Genomic DNA, 24,507 nt, shown 5'->3' on the forward strand with positions numbered 1-24,507 from the left:
GACCCACATGCATCACGTACAAACACCACACAGAGTGGCCTCTGTGCGGGTGCTTGTTCTGCCATGCATGTGCATACTCGCACGTTGCGTATATTGGCTCACGAAGTCCTGCGTATTAGCGCGCGGTATGAGTAAATACGGTAGCATATGCATTCGCATGGAAAAGCCACAAAGACATATTTGATATTTAATCCACATAGTGCATAATTTACACACATAGCCTACACGCACCACACCAGCAAATTACATTTGCTTCCGAGGTATAACAACAGAGGGATTCAACTCTACAGGATATGAGGGGACAGAATTAGGTTAGGAGGTGGTGTTTGGTATCCAGCTGTACAGTATTTCAAGGGCAATATTCCGATTGCAGTTTGCAGAATGTAGCACGCTTCTGCGCATAGATATGCGCAGGAGTACAATATTAATATTACACTGTATTTACTGTACTCTTGATATTCGGCGGGAACCCAGTGGAGAACATCTGCAAGTGCACCTGGACCAGGCATCGCCCACCTATTCAAACCGACCTATGACCCCTCCTGTACTGTAAATGACCAGACCTTTGACCTATGGATGAAGAGATTACAGTTTCCTTTGTTTCATGCTTTGGACCATTGTATAAAAGCCAAGCCTCCTGGCCCGTCTCAGACACTTCTCTGAAGGTCATCTAGCCAGATTGACTGAGGACCGGAACCGGGTGGCGCAGGCGATCAAATGTATGTATCATTGGTTGTAACTTCTTTTCTCTTGTATTGTTGTATTTCTCTGTGAACCCCCTTTTAAGTAAATATTTGTTGCTGGGTTGGACCTCAACATTACATATACAATTGGTGTCGCATTCCTTTCCTGTTAGGGGTTATAAAGTGTATTCCGCTGCACGTGTAGCTACTTTGTGCTTACAGCGTGACGGTGTGCTTACGCAACGTGTACGCATTTCATAAGGGTTTACACACACATGCTTAGCGGTCGCAACGGCCTGAACATTTGTGTATTTAAGGTATTGCTTTTCCTTCCTGAAAGTTAAACGAACTTAACAGCGCACTAGACTCTGGGATAGCGCTAAGGTCTACTAGTAACCCTAGTGCCCAGAGTCTATTGCTGTGCCGGCTAGAGAGGAGGGGGCCCGGATGGAAACTGCACACGGGGCTCCTTCTCTGTTGATGCACCCCTGTTATGATGTTTAGAATCAGTAATCTCAAGTGTATAGTCAGAGCAGCATTCTGCTACATATACATAGGCTTCCCATACTATCCCTTTAACCAAGATACTGATGAATAACACAGGTTCTATGGCTGATTAAAAGCGGGTGAAATGCTGGCTTAAATTAAGGCAGCCACTGAACCTGTATAATTCATGAATGTCCCAGTTTAAAGGAATAGTATGGTAAGCAAACATATACATCCAGGAGCAGCTCTTGCCACGGGAAAGCAGGCTTTTTTCCGGGGGCTCCGCTGTCCTGTGGGTTCCACTACCACTGCTATGTCAAGAGCCGCCCGCTACTGCTGGTGCTGTGCGGTGCGACTGACATCATCGCGCACCGCATGGCATTGTGGGAGCACATGCTAGAGGTCATAATTGACCTCTAGTGTCTGTGCAGTGTGCGGCGCTATGGGAGAGATGTCATGACGTCTCTCCCATAGATCCGAGGAGCGGCGGCTGGAGATGGAGGACAGCAGCGGTCAGGAAGCAGAAGCGCGGCTGGTATTTATTTTTTTAAAGGCCGCTACTAGGGGCATAGCAACAGGGGCACAACTACTGAGGGCACAGCAACAGGGGGCAAAACTACAGGGGCACAACTACTGAGGGCACAGCAACAGGGGGCAAAACTACAGGGGCACAACTACTGGGGGCACAACAACAGGGGGCAAAACTACAGGAGCACAACTACTGAGAGCACAGCAACAGGGTGCAAAACTACAGGGGCACAACTACTGAGGGCACAGCAACAGGGGCAAAACTACAGGGGGCAAATCTACTGGGGGCACAACTACAGGGGGCATAACTGACCACGCTCCTTCCATATGAAGCCATGCCCCTATTTTTTGCCGCGCGCATGATCCCTTCTTTACCTGTTGGGAGGAGGGGAGAGGGGGGCGCCAAAGGAAACTTTTGCCCTGGGCGCCACAAGGTCTAGAAGGTCTAGAACCGGCCCTGTATACAGCATATGAGTCCAGCAGTGTCAACTGGGTGTTCACTCAGATGGCTATCAGGTTCGAAGCTGCATTTGTTAGGACTGTAAAGAGCAAAGGGAAGGGAGGGGTAAACCAGAAGCTGTAGGCTTGTAAGTATGCTAGTGTGACCACAGCTGTCTTGAAGAAGAGTAGAAGGAAAGAAAAAGTGCAAAATGATTACACACTACCATGTAACTATAAGTGATGAGGAGTCTGGAGAGTGCCTCCCCTGTCATAATGATTAAAATAGTACAAAGAAGATATTTATAACGCATTGTATGTCATAGATATGTTCTTTGTTATTTTAATAATTTCCCCTGTGAAATACAGTGCAGGAGGCAATGAAAGCGGTACCTTCTGCGATTGTAGTGAAGGAGCTGAGGCGGGAGCCAGACAGGGGGCGGGGCCAATCCACGGGCAGTAAAAGCCCATTGAAAAATCACTGTAGAGCGGCACCAGTACAGGTGCCTCAATGACAGGGGGTGCTTTCAGCTCACATGAAAGCACGTCCCTGTCAGCCAAGAAGATGTAATTGGCCCAATGGATCCAGTGCTGCTGGGCAGGGCCGCCATCAAGGTGGTGCCTTGTGTACTGTTGTCCTGGTCCCGGCCACTCTGACAGAGTGGAGGGCCCTAGCTGCTCAAACAGACAGCCGTGGCTATTCCCGGCGGCCGCCGCCGCCAGTGACGCAGGCTGCGGCTGCTACAGACAGTCATTCCCCTCCGTCGCCCACCCGCTGCCGCTACCACTGCCGCCGCAGGTCACAATCAGCAGCTTGCTGTTAAATAAGTTTTTTCTATCCGAATGCAGCGCGGCGTGACGTCATGACGTCACGCCACGTCAGTGAAGAGGAGCAGCGAAGAGCTAGGGACAGGAGGCCAGGAGCAGACAGCGTGGCAGAGAGGACTCACAGGACGGATTTGGAAAGGTAAGTGTGTGTTTGTGACTCTGAGAAGTGGGTCCGGGGCTGGCTCAGCAATACATGGTGCAATATGTCTCAGTGCTTTACATGGTGCAATGTGTCTCAGTGCTTTACATGGTGCAATGTGTCTCAGTGCTTTACATGGTGCAATGTGTCTCAGTGCTTTACATGGTGCAATGTGTCTCATTGCTTTACATGGTGCAATGTGTCTCAGTGCTTTACATGGTGCAATGTGTCTCAGTGCTTTACATGGTGCAATGTGTCTCAGTGCTTTACATGGTGCAATGTGTCTCAGTGCTTTACATGGTGCAATGTGTCTCAGTGCTTTACATGGTGCAATGTGTCTCAGTGCTTTACATGGTGCAATGTGTCTCAGTGCTCTACCTGGCGCAATGTGTCTCAGTGCTCTACCTGGTGCAATGTGTCCCAGTGCAATACCTGGTGCAATGTGTCTCAGTGCTGTACCTGGCGCAATGTGTCTCAGTGCTCTACCTGGTGCAATGTGTCCCAGTGCAATACCTGGTGCAATGTGTTTCAGTGCTTTACATGGTGCAATGTGTCTCAGTGCTTTACATGGTGCAATGTGTCTCAGTGCTTTACATGGTGCAATGTGTCTCAGTGCAATACCTGGTGCAATGTGTCTCAGTGCTTTACATGGTGCAATGTGTCTCAGTGCAATACCTGGTGCAATGTGTCTCAGTGCTTTACCTGGTGCAATACATGGTGCAATGTGTCTCAGTGCTCTGCCTGGTGCAATGTGTCTCAGTGCTCTACCTGGTGCAATGTGTCTCAGTGCTCTACCTTGCGCAATGTGTCTCAGTGCTCTACCTGGCGCAATGTGTCTCAGTGCTCTACCTGGCGCAAAGTGTATAACGGCTTCTGCCTGGCGCAAAGTGTATAACGGGCTCTGCCTGGCGCAAAGTGTATAACGGGCTCTGCCTGGCGCAAAGTGTATAACGGGCTCTGCCTGGCGCAAATGTATAACGTGTGTGTTTGGGGGGGGGGGGGGCTGCTTATTTTGTCAGTCCCGGGCCCCACAATTTCTGGAGGCAGCTGGATCTGCTGGGTAGCGGGCATAGACGGCTATCAGCCCAGTGCTGGTTGTTGCTCAGGAGGGGGGACCCCATTTTATTTTTTGGGGGGTCCCCACTTTCCAAGGAATTCCAGCCCTGGGCTGACCAGTTTGAGGGCTGGTTAATGTGAAGGCAGGGGGACCCCTCACTGAGTGTCCCTCCTGCTATGGCATTATCCCCCTTGCTGGTGGTGCCTGGTGCTGGTTGTTGTTAAATGGGGAAACTGCACTCATTTTATTTATTTTTTGCAGGGGGGAGGAGGGAGAAAGGGGTTTAATTAATCAGTGCCTCCCCAGTTATAGAAGTCACTGCACGTCACTGGGTTCTAAGATTTAAATAAATGATTACATTTATTAAGGTAATGTACCCGATCATTATATCACTGGTAACTGTACACTGAAACTTCTGATTTACATTTCAGGGTAAAGTTGGCCGCACATGTAAAGATGTATCAACTAGAGATGAGCGCCTGAAATTTTTCGGGTTTTGTGTTTTGGTTTTGGGTTCGGTTCCGCGGCCGTGTTTTGGGTTCGAACGCGTTTTGGCAAAACCTCACCGAATTTTTTTTGTCGGATTCGGGTGTGTTTTGGATTCGGGTGTTTTTTTCAAAAAACACTAAAAAACAGCTTAAATCATAGAATTTGGGGGTCATTTTGATCCCAAAGTATTATTAACCTCAAAAACCATAATTTACACTCATTTTCAGTCTATTCTGAATACCTCACACCTCACAATATTATTTTTAGTCCTAAAATTTGCACCGAGGTCGCTGTGTGAGTAAGATAAGCGACCCTAGTGGCCGACACAAACACCGGGCCCATCTAGGAGTGGCACTGCAGTGTCACGCAGGATGTCCCTTCCAAAAAACCCTCCCCAAACAGCACATGACGCAAAGAAAAAAAGAGGCGCAATGAGGTAGCTGTGTGAGTAAGATTAGCGACCCTAGTGGCCGACACAAACACCGGGCCCATCTAGGAGTGGCACTGCAGTGTCACGCAGGATGGCCCTTCCAAAAAACCCTCCCCAAACAGCACATGACGCAAAGAAAAAAAGAGGCGCAATGAGGTAGCTGTGTGAGTAAGATTAGCGACCCTAGTGGCCGACACAAACACCGGGCCCATCTAGGAGTGGCACTGCAGTGTCACGCAGGATGTCCCTTCCAAAAAACCCTCCCCAAACAGCACATGACGCAAAGAAAAAAAGAGGCGCAATGAGGTAGCTGTGTGAGTAAGATTAGCGACCCTAGTGGCCGACACAAACACCGGGCCCATCTAGGAGTGGCACTGCAGTGTCACGCAGGATGTCCCTTCCAAAAAACCCTCCCCAAACAGCACATGACGCAAAGAAAAAAAGAGGCGCAATGAGGTAGCTGACTGTGTGAGTAAGATTAGCGACCCTAGTGGCCGACACAAACACCGGGCCCATTTAGGAGTGGCACTGCAGTGTCACGCAGGATGTCCCTTCCAAAAAACCCTCCCCAATCAGCACATGATGCAAAGAAAAAGAAAAGAAAAAAGAGGTGCAAGATGGAATTGTCCTTGGGCCCTCCCACCCACCCTTATGTTGTATAAACAAAACAGGACATGCACACTTTAACCAACCCATCATTTCAGTGACAGGGTCTGCCACACGACTGTGACTGATATGACGGGTTGGTTTGGACCCCCCCCAAAAAAGAAGCAATTAATCTCTCCTTGCACAAACTGGCTCTACAGAGGCAAGATGTCCACCTCATCATCACCCTCCGATATATCACCGTGTACATCCCCCTCCTCACAGATTATCAATTCGTCCCCACTGGAATCCACCATCTCAGCTCCCTGTGTACTTTGTGGAGGCAATTGCTGCTGGTCAATGTCTCCGCGGAGGAATTGATTATAATTCATTTTAATGAACATCATCTTCTCCACATTTTCTGGATGTAACCTTGTACGCCGATTGCTGACAAGGTGAGCGGCGGCACTAAACACTCTTTCGGAGTACACACTTGTGGGAGGGCAACTTAGGTAGAATAAAGCCAGTTTGTGCAAGGGCCTCCAAATTGCCTCTTTTTCCTGCCAGTATAAGTACGGACTGTGTGACGTGCCTACTTGGATGCGGTCACTCATATAATCCTCCACCATTCTATCAATGTTGAGAGAATCATATGCAGTGACAGTAGACGACATGTCCGTAATCGTTGTCAGGTCCTTCAGTCCGGACCAGATGTCAGCATCAGCAGTCGCTCCAGACTGCCCTGCATCACCGCCAGCGGGTGGGCTCGGAATTCTGAGCCTTTTCCTCGCACCCCCAGTTGCGGGAGAATGTGAAGGAGGAGATGTTGACAGGTCGCGTTCCGCTTGACTTGACAATTTTGTCACCAGCAGGTCTTTCAACCCCAGCAGACTTGTGTCTGCCGGAAAGAGAGATCCAAGGTAGGCTTTAAATCTAGGATCGAGCACGGTGGCCAAAATGTAGTGCTCTGATTTCAACAGATTGACCACCCGTGAATCCTTGTTAAGCGAATTAAGGGCTCCATCCACAAGTCCCACATGCCTAGCGGAATCGCTCCGTGTTAGCTCCTCCTTCAATGTCTCCAGCTTCTTCTGCAAAAGCCTGATGAGGGGAATGACCTGACTCAGGCTGGCAGTGTCTGAACTGACTTCACGTGTGGCAAGTTCAAAGGGCATCAGAACCTTGCACAACGTTGAAATCATTCTCCACTGCGCTTGAGACAGGTGCATTCCACCTACTATATCGTGCTCAATTGTATAGGCTTGAATGGCCTTTTGCTGCTCCTCCAACCTCTGAAGCATATAGAGGGTTGAATTCCACCTCGTTACCACTTCTTGCTTCAGATGATGGCAGGGCAGGTTCAGTAGTTTTTGGTGGTGCTCCAGTCTTCTGTACGTGGTGCCTGTACGCCGAAAGTGTCCCGCAATTCTTCTGGCCACCGACAGCATCTCTTGCACGCCCCTGTCGTTTTTTAAAAAATTCTGCACCACCAAATTCAAGGTATGTGCAAAACATGGGACGTGCTGGAATTTGCCCATATTTAATGCACACACAATATTGCTGGCGTTGTCCGATGCCACAAATCCACAGGAGAGTCCAATTGGGGTAAGCCATTCCGCGATGATCTTCCTCAGTTGCCGTAAGAGGTTTTCAGCTGTGTGCGTATTCTGGAAAGCGGTGATACAAAGCGTAGCCTGCCTAGGAAAGAGTTGGCGTTTGCGAGATGCTGCTACTGGTGCCGCCGCTGCTGTTCTTGCGGCGGGAGTCCATACATCTACCCAGTGGGCTGTCACAGTCATATAGTCCTGACCCTGCCCTGCTCCACTTGTCCACATGTCCGTGGTTAAGTGGACATTGGGTACAGCTGCATTTTTTAGGACACTGGTGACTCTTTTTCTGAGGTCTGTGTACATTTTCGGTATCGCCTGCCTAGAGAAATGGAACCTAGATGGTATTTGGTACCGGGGACACAGTACCTCCAACAAGTCTCTAGTTGGCTCTGCAGTAATGATGGATACCGGAACCACGTTTCTCACCACCCAGGATGCCAAGGCCTCAGTTATCCGCTTTGCAGTAGGATGACTGCTGTGATATTTCATCTTCCTCGCAAAGGACTGTTGGACAGTCAATTGCTTGGTGGAAGTAGTAAAAGTGGTCTTACGACTTCCCCTCTGGGATGACCATCGACTCCCAGCAGCAACAACAGCAGCGCCAGCAGCAGTAGGCGTTACACGCAAGGATGCATCGGAGGAATCCCAGGCAGGAGAGGAATCGTCAGAATTGCCAGTGACATGGCCTGCAGGACTATTGGCATTCCTGGGGAAGGAGGAAATTGACACTGAGGGAGTTGGTGGGGTGGTTTGCGTGAGCTTGGTTACAAGAGGAAGGGATTTACTGGTCAGTGGACTGCTTCCGCTGTCACCCAAAGTTTTTGAACTTGTCACTGACTTATTATGAATGCGCTGCAGGTGACGTATAAGGGAGGATGTTCCGAGGTGGTTAACGTCCTTACCCCTACTTATTACAGCTTGACAAAGGGAACACACGGCTTGACACCTGTTGTCCGCATTTCTGGTGAAATACCTCCACACCGAAGAGCTGATTTTTTTGGTATTTTCACCTGGCATGTCAACGGCCATATTCCTCCCACGGACAACAGGTGTCTCCCCGGGTGCCTGACTTAAACAAACCACCTCACCATCAGAATCCTCCTGGTCAATTTCCTCCCCAGCGCCAGCAACACACATATCCTCCTCATCCTGGTGTACTTCAACACTGACATCTTCAATCTGACTATCAGGAACTGGACTGCGGGTGCTCCTTCCAGCACTTGCAGGGGGCGTGCAAATGGTGGAAGGCGCATGCTCTTCACGTCCAGTGTTGGGAAGGTCAGGCATCGCAACCGACACAATTGGACTCTCCTTGTGGATTTGGGATTTCGAAGAATGCACAGTTCTTTGCTGTGCTGCTTTTGCCAGCTTGAGTCTTTTCATTTTTCTAGCGAGAGGCTGAGTGCTTCCATCCTCATGTGAAGCTGAACCACTAGCCATGAACATAGGCCAGGGCCTCAGCCGTTCCTTGCCACTCCGTGTCGTAAATGGCATATTGGCAAGTTTACGCTTCTCCTCCGACAATTTTATTTTAGGTTTTGGAGTCCTTTTTTTTCTGATATTTGGTGTTTTGGATTTGACATGCTCTGTACTATGACATTGGGCATCGGCCTTGGCAGACGACGTTGCTGGCATTTCATCGTCTCGGCCATGACTAGTGGCAGCAGCTTCAGCACGAGGTGGAAGTGGATCTTGATCTTTCCCTAATTTTGGAACCTCAACATTTTTGTTCTCCATATTTTAATAGGCACAACTAAAAGGCACCTCAGGTAAACAATGGAGATGGATACTAGTATACAATTATGGACTGCCTGCCGAGTGCAGACACAGAGGTAGCCACAGCCGTGAACTACCATACTGTACTGTGTCTGCTGCTAATATAGACTGGTTGATAAAGAGATGTCTATGTAACTATGTATGTATAAAGAAGAAAGAAAAAAAAACCACGGTTAGGTGGTATACAATTATGGACGGACTGCCTGCCGAGTGCAGACACAGAGGTAGCCACAGCCGTGAACTACCGTACTGTACTGTGTCTGCTGCTAATAATATAGACTGGTTGATAAAGAGATGTCTATGTAACTATGTATGTATAAAGAAGAAAGAAAAAAAAACCACGGTTAGGTGGTATACAATTATGGACGGACTGCCTGCCGAGTGCAGACACAGAGGTAGCCACAGCCGTGAACTACCGTACTGTACTGTGTCTGCTGCTAATATAGACTGGTTGATAAAGAGATGTCTATGTAACTATGTATGTATAAAGAAGAAAGAAAAAAAAACCACGGTTAGGTGGTATACAATTATGGACGGACTGCCTGCCGAGTGCAGACACAGAGGTAGCCACAGCCGTGAACTACCGTACTGTACTGTGTCTGCTGCTAATAATATAGACTGGTTGATAAAGAGATGTCGTAGTAGTATGTATGTATAAAGAAGAAAGAAAAAAAAACCACGGTTAGGTGGTATACAATTATGGACGGACTGCCTGCCGAGTGCAGACACAGAGGTAGCCACAGCCGTGAACTACCGTACTGTACTGTGTCTGCTGCTAATATAGACTGGTTGATAAAGAGATGTCTATGTAACTATGTATGTATAAAGAAGAAAGAAAAAAAAACCACGGTTAGGTGGTATACAATTATGGACGGACTGCCTGCCGAGTGCAGACACAGAGGTAGCCACAGCCGTGAACTACCGTACTGTACTGTGTCTGCTGCTAATATAGACTGGTTGATAAAGAGATGTCTATGTAACTATGTATGTATAAAGAAGAAAGAAAAAAAAACCACGGTTAGGTGGTATACAATTATGGACGGACTGCCTGCCGAGTGCAGACACAGAGGTAGCCACAGCCGTGAACTACCGTACTGTACTGTGTCTGCTGCTAATATAGACTGGTTGATAAAGAGATGTCGTAGTAGTATGTATGTATAAAGAAGAAAAAAAAACCACGGTTAGGTGGTATACAATTATGGACGGACTGCCTGCCGAGTGCAGACACAGAGGTAGCCACAGCCGTGAACTACCGTACTGTGTCTGCTGCGACTGGATGATAAATGATATAAAAAATATATATATATCACTACTGCAGCCGGACAGGTATATATTATATATTATATAATGACGGACCTGCTGGACACTGTCTGTCAGCAGAATGAGTTTTATTTTTATAGAATAAAAAAAACAACAACACACAAGTGAAGTCACACGACGAGTGTTTAACTTTTTCAGGCAATCACAATATAAGTATACTACTAACTATACTGGTGGTCAGTGTGGTCAGGTCACTGGTCAGTCACACTGGCAGTGGCACTCCTGCAGCAAAAGTGTGCACTGTTTAATTTTAATATAATATTATGTACTCCTGGCTCCTGCTATAACCTATAACTGGCACTGCAGTGCTCCCCAGTCTCCCCCACAATTATAAGCTGTGTGAGCTGAGCAGTCAGACAGATATATAATATATATAGATGATGCAGCACACTGGGCTGAGCCTGAGCAGTGCACACAGATATGGTATGTGACTGAGTCACTGTGTGTATCGCTTTTTTCAGGCAGAGAACGGATATATTAAATAAACTGCACTGTCTGGTGGTCACTCACTAGTAAACTCTCTGCACTCTCTACACTTCTACAGTACTCCTCCTAGTCCTAAGCTCCAGTAAATCTCTCTCTCTTATAATCTAAATGGAGAGGACGCCAGCCACGTCCTCTCCCTATCAATCTCAATGCACGTGTGAAAATGGCGGCGACGCGCGGCTCCTTATATAGAATCCGAGTCTCGCGATAGAATCCGAGCCTCGCGAGAATCCGACAGCGTCATGATGACGTTCGGGCGCGCTCGGGTTAACCGAGCAAGGCGGGAAGATCCGAGTCGCTCGGATCCGTGTAAAAAAAGCTGAAGTTCGGGCGGGTTCGGATTCCGAGGAACCGAACCCGCTCATCTCTAGTATCAACCAGCCAACTTAATAGCTGGTTGGAATGAAAATCTGCTAATGCATGTGAGCAAACACTAATTGTCCTTTTTCTCTCAAATGCCGGAAAATGGATGAAAATTTACGCTCAGGCAAGTTGGGTAATTCAAACGGATTTGACCAATTTTTCTAATTAATAGTTCTATATTTTTCCAGCTTTTGGGAGCTAATGATAATCAGCTGTTTGCTCCCAAACGGTAGAAAAAAGGATGATAATACATTACTAGATTTATATTCCAACCTACTGTACCAACTATTTGGCTGGTTGGAAAGATATCTTGTAGCTATGTCGCCAGTTTAAGGGTATAGGACAGTGTTTCCCAACTCAAGTTCTCAGGAACACTAATACCCCTTTTCCACTGACTGCAAAACCAGATCTAGCTGGTTTGAATTAAAATCTGGTACTGGATGAGAGCAAATCATTTGTTCCCAAACACTGCAAAACTGTCAAAAAAATTCATCTAAGTTGGTTAAATTTGTGTTTAACCAATTCGTATGAACAACAGGTTTTGTTCGTTTTCCAGTGTTTGGGAACAAATGATAGATTGTAATTTTCTTTAATCCATTACCAGATTTTCATTCCAACCAGCTAGATCTGGCAGATTATCTGCCAGATAATTGTATAGTGTGTACCTAGCTTATCCTGGGTCACCAATCCTGCTCCCGGCCAGGGTCACGGAACTGAGACTCCGGGAAAATGGCAGGTTTATAGATTCGGGGTTGCTATGGAAAAGGGGTATAACAGTACATGTCTGGCAGATCTCCTAGTTGGAGCACAGTCATTGATGAAACATTTTAAAAGATCCACAGATGGAGCTAATTATTTCACTTGTAATACTGAGAGGATCTATAAAACATGCACTTTTAGGGGTCCCTGAGGACTGGAGTTAGTAAACACTGGTTTAAAATAAGAATTTACTCACCGGTAATTCTATTTCTCGTAGTCCGTAGTGGATGCTGGGAACTCCGTAAGGACCATGGGGAATAGCGGGCTCCGAAGGAGGCTGGGCACTCTAGAAAGATTTATGACTACCTGGTGTGCACTGGCTCCTCCCACTATGACCCTCCTCCAAGCCTCAGTTAGGACACCGTGCCCGGACGAGCAGACATAATAAGGAAGGATTTAGAATCCCGGGTAAGACTCTTACCAGCCACACCAATCACACCGTACAACTCGTGATACTATATCCAGTTTGACAGTATGAAAACAACTGAGCCTCTCAACAGATGGCTCAACAATAACCCTTTAGTTAACAATAACTATTTACAAGTATTGCAGACAATCCGCACTTGGGATGGGCGCCCAGCATCCACTACGGACTACGAGAAATAGAATTACCGGTGAGTAAATTCTTATTTTCTCTAACGTCCTAGTGGATGCTGGGAACTCCGTAAGGACCATGGGGATTATACCAAAGCTCCCAAACGGGCGGGAGAGTGCAGATGACTCTGTAGCACCGAATGAGAGAACTCCAGGTCCTCCTCAGCCAGGGTATCAAATTTGTAGAATTTTGCAAACGTATTTGCCCCTGACCAAGTAGCTGCTCGGCAAAGTTGTAAAGCCGAGACCCCTCGGGCAGCCGCCCAAGATGAGCCCACCTTCCCTTGTGGAATGGGCCTTTACAGATTTTGGCTGTGGTATGCCTGCCACAGAATGTGCAAGCTGAATTGTACTACAAATCCAGCGAGCAATAGACTGCTTAGAAGCAGGAGCACCCAGCTTGTTGGGTGCATACAGGATAAACAGCGAGTCAGATTTTCTGACTCCAGCCGTCCTGGAAACATATATTTTCAGGGCCCTGACAACGTCTAGCAACTTGGAGTCCTCCAATTCACTAGTAGCCGCCGGCACCACAATAGGCTGGTTCAGGTGAAACGCTGACACCACCTTAGGGAGAAATTGGGGACGAGTCCGCAACTCTGCCCTATCCATATGGAAAATCAGATAAGGGCTTTTACATGATAAAGCCGCCAATTCTGACACTCGCCTGGCTGAAGCCAAGGCTAATAACATGACCTCTTTCCACGTGAGATATTTCAGATCCACGGTTTTAAGTGGCTCAAACCAATGTGATTTTAAGAAACTCAACATCACGTTGAGATCCCAAGGTGCCACTGGAGGCACAAACGGGGGCTGAATATGCAGCACTCCTTTTACAAAAGTCTGAACTTCAGGTACTGAAGCTAGTTCTTTTTGAAAGAAAATCGACAGAGCCGAGATCTGTACTTTAATGGAGCCTAGTTTTAGGCCCATATCCACTCCTGCTTGCAGGAAATGCAGAAATCGACCTAGTTGAAATTCCTCTGTTGGGGCCTTATTGGCCTCGCACCATGCAACATATTTTCGCCATATACGGTGATAATGCGTTGCCGTAACATCTTTCCTGGCCTTAATAAGCGTAGGAATGACTTCTTCCGTCAAACGCAGCCGCGGTAAGTCTTGGAACAGACAGGGCCCCTGCTGTATCAGGTCCTGTCTGAGCGGTAGAGGCCACGGGTCCTCTGAGAGCATCTCTTGAAGTTCCGGGTACCACGCTCGCCTTGGCCAATCCGGAACCACGAGAATTGTGTTTACTCCTCGCTTTCTTATTATTCTCAATACCTTTGGTATGAGAGGCAGAGGAGGGAACACATAAACCGACTGGTACACCCATGGTGTCACTAGAGCGTCTACAGCTATCGCCTGAGGGTCCCTTGACCTGGCGCAATATCTTTTCAACTTTTTGTTGAGGCGGGACGCCATCATGTCCACCTGTGGTTTTTCCCAACGGTTTACCAGCATCTGGAAGACTTCTGGATGAAGTCCCCACTCTCCCGGGTGGAGGTCGTGTCTGCTGAGGAAGTCTGCTTCCCAGTTGTCCACTCCCGGAATGAACACTGCTGACAGTGCTAGTACATGATTCTTTGCCCATCGGAGAATTCTTGTGGCTTCTGCCATCGCCATCCTGCTTCTTGTGCCGCCCTGTCGATTTACATGGGCGACTGCCGTGATGTTGTCTGACAGGATCAGCACCGGCTGGTGTAGGAGCAGGGATTTTGCTTGACTTAGGGCATTGTAGATGGCCCTTAGTTCCAGAATATTTATGTGAAGGGAAGTCTCCTGACTCGACCATAGTCCTTGGAAGTTTTTTCCCTGTGTGACTGCCCCCCAGCCTCGAAGGCTGGCATCCGTGGTCACCAGGACCCAGTCCTGTATGCCGAACCTGCGGCCCTCTAGAAGATGGGCACTCTGCAGCCACCACAGTAGAGACACCCTGGTTCTTGGAGACAGGGTTATTAATCGATGCATCTGAAGATGCGATCCGGACCACTGGCCCAACAGGTCCCACTGAAAGATTCTGGCATGGAACCTGCCGAAGGGAATTGCTTCGTAAGAAGCCACCATCTTTCCCAGGACCCGCGTGCAGCGATGCACTGATACCTGTTTTGGTTTCAGGAGGTCTCTGACTAGAGATGACAACTCCCTGGCTTTCTCCTCCGGGAGAAACACTTTTCTCTGGACTGTATCCAGAATCATACCCAGGAACAGTAGCCGTGTCGTCGGAACCAGCTGTGACTTTGGGATATTCAGAATCCAGCCGTGCTGGTGCAGCACTTCCTGAGATAGTGCTACTCCCACCAACAACTGTTCCTTGGACCTCGCTTTTATTAGGAGATCGTCCAAGTACGGGATAATTAAAACTCCCTTTCTTCGAAGGAGTATCATCATTTCCGCCATAACCTTGGTAAATACCCTCGGTGCCGTGGACAGTCCAAACGGCAGCGTCTGGAATTGGTAATGGCAATCCTGTACCACAAATCTGAGGTACTCCTGGTGAGGATGGTAAATGGGGACATGCAAGTAAGCATCCTTGATGTCCAGGGATACCATGTAATCCCCCTCGTCCAGGCTTGCAATAACCGCCCTGAGCGATTCCATCTTGAACTTGAATTTCTTTATGTATGTGTTCAAGGATTTCAAATTGAGAATGGGTCTCACCGAACCGTCCGGTTTCGGTACCACAAATAGTGTGGAATAATAACCCCGGCCTTGTTGAAGTAGGGGTACCTTGATTATCACCTGCTGGGAATACAGCTTGTGAATTGCCGCTAGCACCGCCTCCCTGTCTGAGGGAGCAATCGGCAAGGCAGATTTTAGGAACCGGTGGGGTGGGGACGCCTCGAATTCCAGCTTGTACCCCTGAGATACTATTTGCAGGATCCAGGGATCCACCTGTGAGCGAACCCACTGATCGCTGAAATTTTTGAGGCGACCCCCCACCGTACCTGGCTCCGCCTGTGGAGCCCCACCGTCATGCGGCGGACTTGGAAGAAGAAGCGGGGGAGGACTTTTGCTCCTGGGAACCTGCTGTTTGTTGCAGCCTTTTTCCCCTACCTCTGCCTCTGGACAGAAAAGACCCGCCTTTTCCACGCCTGTTTTTCTGGGTCCGAAAGGACTGAACCTGATAAAACGGCGCCTTCTTAGGCTGTGAGGGGACATGGGGTAAAAATGCTGACTTCCCAGCCGTTGCTGTGGAAACTAGGTCCGAGAGACCATCCCCAAATAGTTCCTCACCCTTATATGGTAACACTTCCATGTGCTTTTTTGAATCTGCATCTCCTGTCCACTGGCGAGTCCATAAGCCTCTCCTAGCAGAAATGGACAATGCACTTACTTTAGATGCCAGTCGGCAGATTTCCCTCTGTGCATCTCTCATATATAAGACTGAGTCTTTTATATGGTCTATGGTTAACAGGATCGTGTCTCTGTCTAATGTGTCAATATTTTCTGACAGTTTATCTGACCATGCAGCGGCAGCACTGCACATCCAAGCTGACGCAATAGCTGGCCTAAGTATAATGCCTGTGTGTGTATATACAGACTTCAGGATTGCCTCCTGCTTTCTATCAGCAGGTTCCTTGAGGGCGGCCGTATCCGGAGACGGTAGTGCCACCTTTTTAGACAAACGTGTGAGCGCTTTATCCACTCTAGGGGGTGTTTCCCAACGTGACCTATCCTCTAGCGGGAAAGGGAACGCCATTAGTACCTTCTTAGGAATTAACAATTTTTTATCAGGGAAAGCCCACGCTTCTTCACACACTTCATTTAATTCATCTGATGGGGGAAAAACTACGGGTAGTTTTTTCTCTCTAAACATAATACCCTTTTTAGTGGTACCTGTAGTTATATCAGAAATGTTTAACACCTCTTTCATTGCCTCAATCATGCAGTGAATGGCCTTAGTGGGCATCAGGTTTGACTCATCGTCGTCGACACTGGTGTCAGTATCAGTGTCGACATCTGGGTCTGCTTGAGGTAGCGGGCGTTTTAGAGCCCCTGACGACCCATGCGACGCCTGGGCAGGCACGAGCTGAGAAGTCGGCTGTCCCACATTAGGCATGTCGTCGATTTTCTTATATAAGGAGTCTATACGTGCACTCATTACTTTCCATAAGCCCATCCACTCAGGTGTCTGCCCCGCAGGGGGTGACATCCCTTCTAAAGGCATCTGCTCTGCCTCCACATCATTATCCTCATCAAACATGTCGACACAGCCGCACCGACACACCGCACACACACAAGGAATGCTCCGAATGAGGACAGGACCCACAAAAGCCCTTTGGGGGGACAGAGTGAGAGTATGCCAGCACACACCAGAGCGCTATATAATGCAGGGACTAACTGAGTTATGTCCCCTATAGCTGCTTTTTATATTATATATATATATTGCGCCCAAATTTAGTGCCCCCCCTCTCTGTTTTTACCCTGTTCTGTAGTGTAGACTGCAGGGGAGAGCCAGGGAGCTTCCTTCCAGCGGATCTGTGAAGGAGAAATGGCGCCAGTGTGTCTGAGGGAGATAGCTCCGCCCCTTTTCCGCGGACTATTCTCCCGCTTTTTTTCTGGATTCTGGCAGGGGTATTTACCACATATATAGCCTCTGGGGCTATATATTGTGGTATTTTTGCCAGCCAAGGTGTTTTTATTGCTGCTCAGGGCGCCCCCCCCCCAAGCGCCCTGCACCCTCAGTGACCGGAGTGTGAAGTGTGCATGAGGAGCAATGGCGCACAGCTGCAGTGCTGTGCGCTACCTTGGTGAAGACTGATGTCTTCTGCCGCCGTTTTTCCGGACCTCTTCTTGCTTCTGGCTCTGTAAGGGGGACGGCGGCGCGGCTCTGGAGCTAATGGTGTCCAGTAGCCTAAGAAGCCCAATCCGGCTGCAAGCAGGCGAGTTCGCTTCTTCTCCCCTTAGTCCCTCGCTGCAGTGAGCCTGTTGCCAGCAGGTCTCACTGAAAATAAAAAACCTAAAACTATACTTTCTTTCTAAGGGCTCAGGAGAGCCCCTAGTGTGCATCCAACCTCGGCCGGGCACGAAATCTAACTGAGGCTTGGAGGAGGGTCATAGTGGGAGGAGCCAGTGCACACCAGGTAGTCATAAATCTTTCTAGAGTGCCCAGCCTCCTTCGGAGCCCGCTACTCCCCATGGTCCTTACGGAGTTCCCAGCATCCACTAGGACGTTAGAGAAAAATAATACACTTCCACCATCATCACCATAGGAAAATGGGGTTTACAGTAATAATGGAAAATATGTTAAAAACGCAATTTTTAGGATGTTAGGTAATCAAGTGGTATCCAGTACTGTACTAATACTATTATAATGTCATAACAACCATGGATATTTAGTATCGGTAGGCTCACCATACTATCCCTTAAAACCAGGACACTAATGAATTACACAGGTTCTGTAACTGGCTAACTTCAAGCCTGCGCTTCACCAATTTTTTTTCAGCCACAGAACCATTGTAATACATGAGTGTCCCGGTTTAAAGGGATGGTATGGTAAGTCTAAGTATCGGTTATACAGTATACAAATAAGAAATGAGTAAGTCATTGATTAGTAATTAACTTTATCTTATGGCAACATTTTAAATTATATTACAAAATCTAATATTGACAATCTCTACAAATAGTAAAATTATTGTATAATACCATTTTTCATGGACAGAGACGTTGTAGCCTACCTTGTAAAGGTATTCTCTACCAACAACAGAAACAAAATGGCCTGCGGAAGCAGAACTGGGTTTATGTGTAGGTGGAAGCTCAATTCTGTCAAAACATAAGTAACATAACCCATTAAGGCAATAATAAATTCAATAAAAAACAATTATTTGTGTTTAATAATGCTCTTTTGATGTGCATAAAATATATTTGTTCAGTAATGTTCTTTAATATTGACAATATTTTCATGTAGTCTGAATTTTATTCATTACATCAGTGGTTCCCAAACTCAGTCCTCAAGGCACTCTAATAGTCCAGGTTTTATATCCATGTCTCAGCACAGATAGTTAAATGAAATGGATAAGGTACTAATTAAGTCACCTGTGGCCAAGTATGGATATACGTAAAACCTGGGTGCCTTGAGGACAAAGTTTGGGAACCTCTGCATCACAGACTTGTAATATAAATCTACGACTGCATGAATACAGACCAAGCAACACTAAAATGTCACAAAAAGGCTGATGAATCGTAGAGCAAGCCTTACTTATTAAACGGAATGGAGTCCTACTCTATGAAAGTGAGCATGAACCCATGTACATTGCCAAGATTGGCGACATGCATACAGTATATCATTGATCTGACAAAACAGGTTACAATACAATATATGTCAAATGTGTCGTACATAAAAAGTATAAAAAGACGCTGTTCGTACTAAATATATGAATATGGTAATAGCTTGACTTGTTTTGCAATTAATTTAGTAATTATTTACAATTGGTTTAGACTGTGAATGTATTCAATGTTTGAGTGAAAAGCCATTTGATGATGATGATGATGATGATGATGATAATAATAATAATAATATAATGTATAATGTATCATCTGGTACTGTAAATTACACTGCTCAAAAAAATAAAGGGAACACTAAAATAACACATCTTAGATCTGAATGAATGAAATATTCTTATTAAATACTTTGTTCTTTACATAGTTGAATGTGCTGACAACAAAATCACACAAAAATTATCAATGGATATCAAATTTATTAACCCATGGACGTCTGGATTTGGAGTCACACTCAAAATTAAAGTGGAAAAACACACTACAGGCTGATCCAACTTTGATGTAATGTCCTTAAAGCAAGTCAAAATGAGGCTCAGTAGTGTGTGTGGCCTCCACGTGCCTGTATGACCTCCCTACAATGCCTGGGCATGCTCCTGATGAGGTGGCGGATGGTCTCCTGAGGGATCTCCTCCCAGACCTGGACTAAAGCATCTGCCAACTCCTGGACAGTCTGTGGTGCAACGTGGCGTTGGTGGATGGAGCGAGACATGATGTCCCAGATGTGCTCAATTGGATTCAGGTCTGGGGAACAGGCGGGCCAGTCCATAGCATCAATGCCTTCGTCTTGCAGGAACTGCTGACACACTCCAGCCACATGAGGTCTAGCATTGTCTTGCATTAGGAGGAACCCAGGGCCAACCGCACCAGCACATGGTCTCACAAGGGGTCTGAGAATCTCATCTCGGTACCTAATGGCAGTCAAGCTACCTCTGGCGAGCACATGGAGGGCTGTGCGGCCCCCCAAAGAAATGCCACCCCACACCATTACTGACCCACTGCCAAACCGGTCATGCTGGAGGATGTTGCAGGCAGCAGAACATTCTCCTTGGCGTCTCCAGACTCTGTCACGTCTGTCACATGTGCTCAGTGAGAACCTGCTTTCATCTGTGAAGAGCACAGGGCGCCAGTGGCGAATTTGCCAATCTTGGTGATCTCTGGCAAATGCCAAACATCCTGCACGGTCTTGGGCTGTAAGCACAACCCCCACCTGTGGACGTTGGGCCCTCATACCACCCTCATGGAGTCTGTTTCTGATAGTTTGAGTAGACACATGCACATCTGTGGCTTGCTGGAGGTCATTTAGCAGGGCTCTGGCAGTGCTCCTCCTGTTCCTCCTTGCACAAAGGCGGAGGTAGCGGTCCTGCTGCTGGGTTGTTGCCCTCCTACGGCCTCCTCCACGTCTCCTGATGTACTGGCCTGTCTCCTGGTAGCGCCTCCATGCTCTGGACACTATGCTGACAGACACAGCAAACCTTCTTGCCACAGCTCGCATTGATGTGCCATCCTGGATGAGCTGCACTACCTGAGCCACTTGTGTGGGTTGAAGACTCTGTCTCATGCTACCACTAGAGTGAAAGCACCGCCAGCTTTCAAAAGTGACCAAAACATCAGCCAGAAAGCATAGGAGCTGAGATGTGGTCTGTGGTCACCACCTGCAGAACAACTCATTTATTGGGGGTGTCTTGCTAATCGCCTATAATTCCACCTGTTGTCTATTCCATTTGCACAACAGCATGTGAAATTTATTGTCAATCAGTGTTGCTTCCTAAGTGGACAGTTTGATTTCACAGAAGTGTGATTGACTTGGCGTTACATTGTGTTGTTTAAGTGTTCCCTTTATTTTTTTGAGCAGTGTATAACGTTATTAGAAATCACTGAAGGGTGACCTCTATCATGTGACTGACTAATTATTATAGGACGGAATGAGTTGTATTATGTTACTGGAAATGCTGCTTGTACTATTATGTTACCTTTTATCTCTTTTTGCATTATGCAAAGGAGGTAAGAGGGATATTGTTGCTGCTTATATTCAATAGAAAATAAAACTATCAATTGGAAAACAGAGCAGGGACAGCTTTATAGGAACTGTGATCATTTGCAAGATAATGTTAGCATCTAAGTATAAGCAGGAGCATAACTTTATTTTCCTTGAAGGCTTATGTCAACTACACACACATGCAAATCATCCGTGTGCACAAGTCCTTAATTTAGGGAAAGAGATTAGTGTATTTGCGGAATATTGCAAAAATGAAATTCTGCAAGACATCATTATATTCAATTGAGGTCGGATCCATTGCTACATGCATTTGTTGGAATGGATCTGACAAGGGCTATTCAATGCCCATCTCAATTCGACTTTAGAAAAAAGTCGAATTGAGATGAGGGACCGGAGAGGGGGGAGAGCCGCAGGCAGACGGTGGACAGTAGCGCTGCAGGAGGATGTGGCACAGCCGCCAGACCTCCCGGCAGCGTCCACTCGGCTCCAGCAAGCTTGATCTCACTTGCTGGAGCCGGGTGGATGCTGCCGTGAGTGGTGGCTGTGCCACATCCTCCTGCAGCGCTGTGCTGTAGTGCTGCTGTCCCCCGTCTGCCCATGGCTCTCCCCCCTCTCCTCCTCTCAGGTCCCTCATCTAAGTTCGACTTTTTTTTAAGTTGAACTGAGATGGTCGGAAATGGGGCCAAAACCTGTCGAATTTGGCCCCGTTTCCCTCAGAAGCACGTGAATCAGCAGCTATACTGCCGATTCACGTACTATTTGACAAGTCGAATTCCCAGACTTGTCGAATAAAAGAGCTGGGGACTGAATAGGTCGGAACCCCTTCCGACCTGAAAAAGTCGAAAACTGCCGTCTTTTCAACAAGACGGCAGTTTCGACCTTAATTGAATATACCCCTCTGGGGTCAATGTATGAATCGACCATATGGCGGGAAAAGGCATCAGCGCACCGATGCGCATGGCAATGTATGAATGGTCAGCCTCGCTGATCGTTCCAACTAGAGATGTGCACCGGAAATTTTTCGGGTTTTGTGTTTTGGTTTTGGATTCGGTTCCGCGGCCGTGTTTTGGATTCGGACGCGTTTTGCCAAAACCTTACCTGAATTTTTTTTGTCAGATTCGGGTGTGTTTTGGATTCGGGTGTTTTTTTTACAAAAAAACCTCAAAAACAGCTTAAATCATAGAATTTGGGGGTCATTTTGATCCCATAGTATTATTAACCTCGATAACCATAATTTACACTCATTTTCAGTCTATTCTGAACACCTCACACCTCACAATATTATTTTTAGTCCTAAAATTTGCACCAAGGTCGCTGGATGGCTAAGCTAAGCGACACAAGTGGCCTACACAAACACCTGGCCCATCTAGGAGTGGCACTGCAGTGTCAGGCAGGATGGCACTTCAAAAAAATAGTCCCCAAACAGCACATGATGCAAAGAAAAAAAGAGGCGCACCAAGGTCGCTGTGTGACTAAGCTAAGCGACACAAGTGGCCGACACAAACACCTGGCCCATCTAGGAGTGGCACTGCAGTGTCAGGCAGGATGGCACTTCAAAAAAATAGTCCCCAAACAGCACATGATGCAAAGAAAAAAAGAGGCGCACCAAGGTCGCTGTGTGACTAAGCTAAGCGACACAAGTGGCCGACACAAACACCTGGCCCATCTAGGAGTGGCACTGCAGTGTCAGACAGGATGGCACTTCAAAAAAATTGTCCCCAAACAGCACATGATGCAAAGAAAAAAAGAGGCGCACCAAGGTCGCTGTGTGACTAAGCTAAGCGACACAAGTGGCCGACACAAACACCTGGCCCATCTAGGAGTGGCACTGCAGTGTCAGACAGGATGGCACTTAAAAAAATAGTCCCCAAACAGCACATGATGCAAAGAAAAATGAAAGAAAAAAGAGGTGCGAGATGGAATAGTCCTTGGGCCCTCCCACCCACCCTTATGTTGTATAAACAGGACATGCACACTTTAACGAACCCATCATTTCAGCGACAGGGTCTGCCACACGACTGTGACTGAAATGACTGGTTGGTTTGGGCCCCCACCAAAAAAGAAGCAATCAATCTCTCCTTGCACAAACTGGCTCTACAGAGGCAAGATGTCCACCTCATCATCATCCTCCGATTCCTCACCCCTTTCACTGTGTACATCCCCCTCCTCACAGATTATTAATTCGTCCCCACTGGAATCCACCATCTCAGATCCCTGTGTACTTTCTGGAGGCAATTGCTGCTGGTGAATGTCTCCACGGAGGAATTGATTTTAATTCATTTTGATGAACATCATCTTCTCCACATTTTCTGGAAGTAACCTCGTACGCCGATTGCTGACAAGGTGAGCGGCTGCACTAAACACTCTTTCGGAGTACACACTGGAGGGAGGGCAACTTAGGTAGAATAAAGCCAGTTTGTGCAAGGGCCTCCAAATTGCCTCTTTTTCCTGCCAGTATACGTACGGACTGTCTGACGTGCCTACTTGGATGCGGTCACTCATATAATCCTCCACCATTCTTTCAATGGTGAGAGAATCATATGCAGTGACAGTAGACGACATGTCAGTAATCGTTGGCAGGTCCTTCAGTCTGGACCAGATGTCAGCACTCGCTCCAGACTGCTCTGCATCACCGCCAGCGGGTGGGCTCGGAATTCTTAGCCTTTTCCTCGCACCCCCAGTAGCGGGAGAATGTGAAGGAGGAGCTGTTGACGGGTCACGTTCCGCTTGACTTGACAATTTTCTCACCAGCAGGTCTTTGAACCTCTGCAGACTTGTGTCTGCTGGAAAGAGAGATACAATGTAGGTTTTAAATCTAGGATCGAGCACGGTGGCCAAAATGTAGTGCTCTGATTTCAACAGATTGACCACCCGTGAATCCTGGTTAAGCGAATTAAGGGCTCCATCCACAAGTCTCACATGCCTAGCGGAATCGCTCTGTTTTAGCTCCTCCTTCGATGTCTCCAGCTTCTTCTGCAAAAGCCTGATGAGGGGAATGACCTGACTCAGGCTGGCAGTGTCTGAACTGACTTCACGTGTGGCAAGTTCAAAGGGTTGCAGAACCTTGCACAACGTTTAAATCATTCTCCACTGCGCTTGAGTCAGGTGCATTCCCCCTCCTTTGCCTATATCGTGGGCAGATGTATAGGCTTGAATGGCCTTTTGCTGCTCCTCCATCCTCTGAAGCATATAGAGGCTTGAATTCCACCTCGTTACCACCTCTTGCTTCAGATGATGGCAGGGCAGGTTCAGGACTGTTTGCTGGTGCTCCAGTCTTCGGCACGCGGTGGCTGAATAACAAAAGTGGCCCGCAATTCTTCGGGCCACCGACAGCATCTCTTGCACGCCCCTGTCGTTTTTTAAATAATTCTGCACCACCAAATTCAATGTATGTGCAAAACATGGGACGTGCTGGAATTTGCCCAGATGTAATGCACGCACAATATTGGTGGCGTTGTCCGATGTCACAAATCCCCAGGAGAGTCCAATTGGGGTAAGCCATTCTGCGATGATGTTCCTCCGTTTCCGTAAGAGGTTGTCAGCTGTGTGCCTCTTATGGAAAGCGGTGATACAAAGCGTAGCCTGCCTAGGAACGAGTTGGCGTTTGCGAGATGCTGCTACTGGTGCCGCCGCTGCTGTTCTTGCTGCGGGAGGCAATACA

The 24,507-nt window shown here is 47.4% G+C and overlaps 1 protein-coding gene across 3 annotated transcripts in view; it reads right to left on the bottom strand.

Moving 5' to 3' along the window:
• NECTIN3 (nectin cell adhesion molecule 3) overlaps nt 1-24,507 on the bottom strand; it is a 408,487-nt gene that overhangs the window by 192,453 nt on the left and 191,527 nt on the right. For all 3 annotated transcript variants that reach the window (XM_063954784.1, XM_063954783.1, XM_063954782.1), the window contains exon 7: nt 18,250-18,334. In XM_063954784.1, coding sequence (XP_063810854.1) covers nt 18,250-18,334 — 85 coding nt within the window. The remainder of the gene's footprint in view (nt 1-18,249; nt 18,335-24,507) is intronic.

Source organism: Pseudophryne corroboree, chromosome 2 (genome assembly GCF_028390025.1).
Source record: "Pseudophryne corroboree isolate aPseCor3 chromosome 2, aPseCor3.hap2, whole genome shotgun sequence".
In the NCBI taxonomy this organism is placed as follows: domain Eukaryota; kingdom Metazoa; phylum Chordata; class Amphibia; order Anura; family Myobatrachidae; genus Pseudophryne; species Pseudophryne corroboree.